At 53.1% G+C, this 6106-nt stretch overlaps 1 protein-coding gene across 1 annotated transcript; it reads left to right on the top strand.

Annotated features, from left to right (window-relative positions):
- The first annotated feature begins 539 nt into the window (after nt 1–539).
- Nucleotides 540–2981, top strand: LOC124684441 (tropinone reductase homolog At2g29290-like). Its single transcript, XM_047218753.1, has 5 exons — nt 540–625; nt 718–925; nt 1084–1309; nt 2433–2539; nt 2627–2981. The coding sequence occupies exons 1-5, from the start codon at nt 543–545 to the stop codon at nt 2789–2791; spliced, it is 789 nt and encodes a 262-aa protein (XP_047074709.1). The 5' UTR covers nt 540–542; the 3' UTR covers nt 2792–2981.
- The last annotated feature ends 3125 nt before the right edge of the window (nt 2982–6106 follow it).

The raw sequence follows: 6106 nt of genomic DNA, 5'->3' as shown, positions 1-6106 counted from the left end.
CGACAACGTGTTCCAGTTTCTGCGAGTGAGAATACACGAGTAATGAGTTGTCCCTAAAAAAAAATACACCAGTTACGACATGTTCGGCACCCACTAGATTGGGCCGCGACCATAGAGTATGTAACGAGTTGGGCCAGAATCCCAAGAACAGGCCAATCCACGAGCCCCGTGGGCTCTATGCCCCTTCCTCATACCCTGTAGTCGTCACTGAATACTTCATGCTCTGATCACCGACGTCACTGCAGGCGTCGTTAGTCAACTGAATTCTTCAGTTTTTGCTGGTTGATCCTAACGAAGCGCCGGAAGCCCGGAACATATATGAGCACGTTTGAAAATTTGACTAGAAAAGATAACAGTTCGGGTGACTATAACCAAGAAAAGTCTAGTTTCTTGTTGTGTTTTGCATCCACCTCTGAGCTCCTGCGGCTGAGATCAGTCCAGCAACCTCGTACCGTTGTCCCTCTCAATGTGTGTGTGGCTTCTATTTAACATCCACCACCTAGCTGACAACGTATCGATATTACCTGTCTGCTGAAAGAGAGATGGCGGCCGAGCCGAGCAGAGAGGAGCGGTGGAGCCTCGCCTGCACGACGGCGCTCGTCACTGGCGGCAGCAAAGGGATCGGGTACCCACATCAACAAGTCTCTTAATTCTGTGCCTTGGGCGTGTTCAGCGACTATATATATAATCATGCTGCTGCTTGTTCCTTGCATACAGTCATGCCATAGTTGAGGAGCTCGCTGGCTTTGGGGCGCGGGTGCACACCTGCTCGCGGAACGCGGCCGAGCTAGAGGACAGCCGCCGGCGGTGGGAGGAGAAGGGTATGAGAGTCACCGTCTCCGTCTGCGATGTCTCCGTGCGCGCCGAGAGGGAGAAGCTCATGGAGACGGTCAAAGAAACCTTCGACGGCAAGCTCGATATACTCGTAAGCCTCTGTCCAATTAATATGATACTACCATTTTTACCTATCCCTTTTTCAAAATGTTACGCATGCTACTTGTATTCAGGAAAAAAAAAGTGAAGACGACATGTTGTCATGTACAGATTGTTCATAATTTCTGTACTGATCCATTATGCGTGCAGGTAAACAACGCGGGGCAATTATTCGTCAAGGCGGCAGCGGAATGCACGGCAGATGAGTACTCGCATTTGATGGCCACTAATTTGGAGTCCTTCTTCCACCTCAGCCAGCTCGCAAGACCTCTTCTGCTTAACGCCTCCGTTGCAGGAGGAGGCAGCATCGTCAACATGTCCTCCATTGGAGGCACAATCAGCTATGCAGGCGCCGCGATTTATAATGTCACAAAAGGTATGTTTTATTTGTACGACCATGTCAATTGGGCAACACTTTACCGAATAACAATTTAGAGGGTTCATTGACAAAAATATGTGTCTCATGAAGTTAATTGGAAACTAAAATAAAGATCATCCAGGGTCTAAATTGATGAATTATAATGTAGTATTTGCTACTACCTCTGCAGATGCAATATAAGTGTCAAAGACGTAGTATAAATTATGTACTAAACTAAATCACTAAGAACATGTCTAACAGGCCCCGTATATTTTCACCCCTTAAAACGCGAGTAGAGGGCCCTGTATTCACTTTTCGCCGGCCGAAAACTTTGACGAGCTAGCAGAGCCTGTAAACTCACCCTGTAAAATGGAATATTCCCAGAATATGTCAAATCGAAAAAAAAATCTCCCCTTTCATCTTCCTCCTCTAGCCAACTCCACCGTGCTCCCCGCCCCGGCCATGGCTGCGCCGCCCCGGCCGCCCTCGCCTCGCCCCGGCCCCGGCCGCGCTCGCCTCGCCCCGCCACGGCCCCGGCCGCGCCGCCCCGGCCGCCCTCGCCCCGCCCCGCCCCGGCCGCCCTCGCCTCGTCCCGCCCCGGCCCCGGCCGCGCCGCCCCCGGCCGCCCTCTCCTCGCCCCGCCCGGCCCCGGCCGCGCCGCCCCCGGCCCACTCGCGCCGCCCCGCCCGCTCCCGGCGCGGCTGCGGCCGTGCTCGCTCCGGCCAGCCCCGCCCCGCTCCGGCCATGCTCGCGCCGGCCCCGGCGGCGCTCGCCCAGCCCCGCCCCGGCTGCAGCTCGCCCCACCCGGCTGCAGCTCGCCGGAATTTAGCCGGATTCCGGCGAGGCGAATCGCGAAAGCAGTTATTTTCTGAAATTTCAGCCCGCCAAGAGTGGGGAGTTCACCCTGTATTTGGCCTCCCACCCCGTACAAGTAGGGGGCGAAGACCCGCCCCGTAATCGAAACCAGTAAAAATCGAAGCGGGGGGCGTTTTTACGGGGTATGCTAGACGGCGGGGTAGAGCTCAAACCCTTATTTGGCGGTTATTATACGGGTTTGGGTGTTTTAAGGGGTCCGTTAGACATGCTCTAACACTTACTATGGATTAGAGGAGTGACATAATCCATGTTTGTATGCATGCAGGAGCCATAAACCAACTCACAAGGAGCCTTGCTACTGAGTGGGCACCGGACAAGATCCGTGTAAACGGTGTCGCCCCAGGATTTGTCACGACTGATATGATCAAAGATGTAAATCAGTACACCGTTTTCTTCTTTAGCACTCTTATATGTGTGAAAGGAACTTCGTACTAAGTTGACGACTTGTGTTGTGCACAGACAACTACAGATCAGCTAGAGGATGAGCACTCGAAGACGCCTATGCGCCGAAGCGGCAAGCCGATGGAGATCGCCTCGGCGGTGTCATTTCTGTGCCTGCCAGCCGCCTCCTTCATTACCGGCCAGGTCATTTCTGTCGATGGTGGCCGAACCATTAGTGCTTAATTAGCTGCTCTAAATTGGACGCCTTTAAGCAGATTTAAGGACATACGGTATTGGTATGTCTGCAAACTTGTGTATTGGTCTTTGAAATTTTCTGTGTAATAAAATATGCATACGAAATCTTGTTAGAGAAGAAAGCGGCGTAGCGAACCAGTTCGTGTAACGCAATTCGAAGGCTCGCGGTGAATGAATTGTTGTGGAAGTTCCGTTCATGCTCTTGTGCAGTAATTGCATTCGCGCTCCAATAGGATTAGGCTACTTAGGGCATCTCCAACCGGGCGACCCAAACAGACGCGCTGGGCCGTCCGTTTTGGGTCGTTTGGGTGGCCGAACGGACACCCGGACAGCGCCCCGCATCCGCGTGTCCGTTTGGTCGCACACTGCGCCCAACGCAGCGGCCACCCAATTTGGCTATTTGACCTACTTCTTTGGGAAATAGGCCATCTGGCCACAGATACTTTATAAAACAATGTCTAAACCTAGAATAATATCTCATAAACATAGAATAATATATAACAAACATAAAATATAGCAAATAGCATAAAATATTATCAAACGTAGCATGATAAATCAATTAAAATGTGCCATAGTTTGAGAAAAATATAAAAATTACAATTGAGATTGTCTAACTCAATTTGGGCGCTCGAGGATCTCCTTCTGCCTCTTCTCGAACCAAGCTCTCTTCGCCTCACTCATGTTGGTCAAGTCGGCGTTCATGATGAGGTTGTCCTCGGCTTGGCGTTTGAGCTCAACTTCCTGCGCCTTCACCTCCATCTCTTTGGCCCTTGCCATTGCTTTGAGCTCAATTTCCTTCGCCTTCATCTCCACCTCTTTGGCCCTTGCCATTGCTATGAGCTCAAGTTCTCTCTCTTTGAGCTCAAGTTCTTTAGCTTTGGCATGGGCCTTGACCTCTTCAATCTCAAGCTTCTTCTGCTGGACATCAAAGAATTTCTTCCTATCCTCTTCTTTCTCCCGGCGCCTCCTCTCATCCCTCTTGTCCGTGGACACCTCTCTGTCCGCATGCATCTCCTTCAAAGTGCCATACAATAGCATGGACGAAGCATCACGCTTCATGTCGGCTTTGGTTGACTTGTGGCCGCGTGGACGACTTGCACGAGTAGCGGAGCTACCGCAAGGCTGCCCACCATCAAGGTCAATGACCGTGGCATCTTTGGCGGGGTTGTTGCCAGTCAAGGTCGCCATGTACCACTCGTACCCCTCCTGGAACTTGGGGGTGCCCTGGAGTTCCTTCCAACAATGAGGGAAGGCAAAGGTCTTGTCTCCATTGCTGACTTTGTAGAATTCCAAAGCTCGCCACACCTAGAGCAAAGTGAGACAACAACGATAAACATATGTGCGAATATCGGATGATTAAGTTGAGGTTAAGAATCATACCAAGTCCTTCACACCCATGCCACTAACGGGGAGCCGCTTCGCGTGATCATACGCCGCCTGGAACTTGTTGCATTCCGTTTGAATTGTTCCACATCTCTTTTGGAGCGATACCTCGGTGCGGTCGCTCTCAAACGGCTCCTGTCCATATTTGCGATGTTCATGGAAGTATTCATAGATCCGGCGCCAGAATGCGGTCCCCTTCTGCTCGGCACCTGTCAACGCATCTTGCCCGATGGTCAACCATCCTTGGACGATCACCTTGTCCTCCTTCTCCGTGTAGTTGGCGGTTCGTTTGCTTACCCGGCGAGCTCTAGCTTGTGCAGCTGCGGCTTGTGTGAGGCCCTCAACGAACAACGGCTCCTCCTCGATGTTTATGCTGCCGGGACAGGCAGTTGTGCCCTCCTGTGTGTCAATGGGAGGTGGCAGGGGAGCCTGCTGTGTCGAAGGATATGGCAGGGTGGTTGGCACTGTCTGCGCGTAAGACGGAGGGGCCTGCACGGTCGACAGTGACTGCGCGCGCGCGGCCGACAAATCGTCGAACAGGTTGCGTGCACCGGCCATGGCAGCTGCTCCCAGGTTCTTGGGGCCTTTGGAGTTCGCCGGCGCACGGTTGAGGTCAATGGACAAAGGTGACGGCCCCGTCATGGACTCTCCCACCTCCGGTGACCCATCCCGTGACTGGTACGCGTGCCGCCCTGAATGTGCCCCCAATTCGTGCCCAAACGGGGCAGACGGTGGGGCAGTTGATCTTGGAGGAAGGGGCAGGGTCACGGACGAGGCCGAGCTCCCCCCCGAGGCCGTGCCGGTGCCGGGGATGAGCATGTGCTGGCCGAGCGCTGCGTGGCTGTAAAAGAGCATGGCCTGCGCCTGCTGCTCTTGCATGACACTGTTCTTCGCCTGTGTTTGGAGTTGGAGGAGCTGCTCCGCCGCCCGCACCCGCTCCTCCGCGGCGGCGGCCTCCTTCTTCCGTTGATCAGACGCCCTGCGCCGGTCCGCCCGCTTCTTGGACTCCATCGCCCTCTGCTCCGCGGTGAGCTCGGGCTTCGCCTTCTTCGTCGGCGGCCCGGGCTCCACGACCACCGGAGCGTCCAGTTCAGGAGCCGCCTGACATAGGCATCCCAAATGGGCCTGCCGAAGATAGTACCCGGGGTTTACTGAAGGCCCACTATCCGAAGAATAAGAAGATTCGGGAGCCCAAGATATATTAAGGAAAGCTAGAATTGTAATAGGAAGTATTATTTGTAATCGGCGGGATGAGTTAGAAACCGTCCCGGACTCTGTAACTTGTACAAAACGAAACCCTCGGCTCCACCTCCTATATAAGGGGGAGTCGAGGGACAAAGAAAGGATCGAATCTACTGTCAACACAACCCTAGTTTTCATAATCGTCGAGTACTTTTCGCCTAAACCTTCGAGATCTACTTGCCCTCTACTTCTAGCAAAACCCTAGTCTACAATCTGTAGGCATTGACAAAGTAATCCTTTGTCAATTGGCGCCGTCTGTGGGAATTAGAGGTTGCAAGGAGCTGATCTCGATGGCACGTTCAAGATCTTCGACTTCGTCGACAGCAAGTAACGCGACGGATCGAGGTAACAAGGAAAAAACTGATCTATTCAGTTTTATTCCTCACCCGCCCTCCCGTATGGATGCATGTGCCTATCTGGAGGAGCCCATCATCATGACGTTCGGAGAATTCCGATTTGGCGTCAACAAGGAAGGATCCTACCGTCTCGAAGATCCGATCTCTTCGGAATTTTCAGCGGTCGATTCTAGCTCTTCGTCGAGTGACGAGAAGTCTCCTTCGCCATGCTTCATCGACACCAAGGCAAAGGGAAAGCTCGTCAAGATCTTCAGCAACACATCCTTCGAGTCGTCTGCGGACTCCTTTATAAGCAGCGACTCCGATAGCGTCGACAGCTTCA

This window comes from Lolium rigidum, chromosome 1, assembly GCF_022539505.1.
Source record: "Lolium rigidum isolate FL_2022 chromosome 1, APGP_CSIRO_Lrig_0.1, whole genome shotgun sequence".
NCBI classification, from domain to species: Eukaryota; Viridiplantae; Streptophyta; class Magnoliopsida; order Poales; family Poaceae; genus Lolium; species Lolium rigidum.
The sequence above is the reverse complement of the archived record's forward strand: the minus strand, read 5'-3'. Positions and strand labels throughout refer to the sequence as shown.

Bases quoted from the DNA above. Each gene is read 5' to 3' on its own strand.
- LOC124684441 (XM_047218753.1), top strand. From the start codon at position 543: ATGGCGGCCGAGCCGAGCAGAGAGGAGCGGTGGAGCCTCGCCTGCACG. The intron at 1,310-2,432 runs GTATGTTTTATT...GTATGCATGCAG, and splicing joins GATTTATAATGTCACAAAAG to GAGCCATAAACCAACTCACA. The intron at 2,540-2,626 runs GTAAATCAGTAC...TGTTGTGCACAG, and splicing joins CGACTGATATGATCAAAGAT to ACAACTACAGATCAGCTAGA.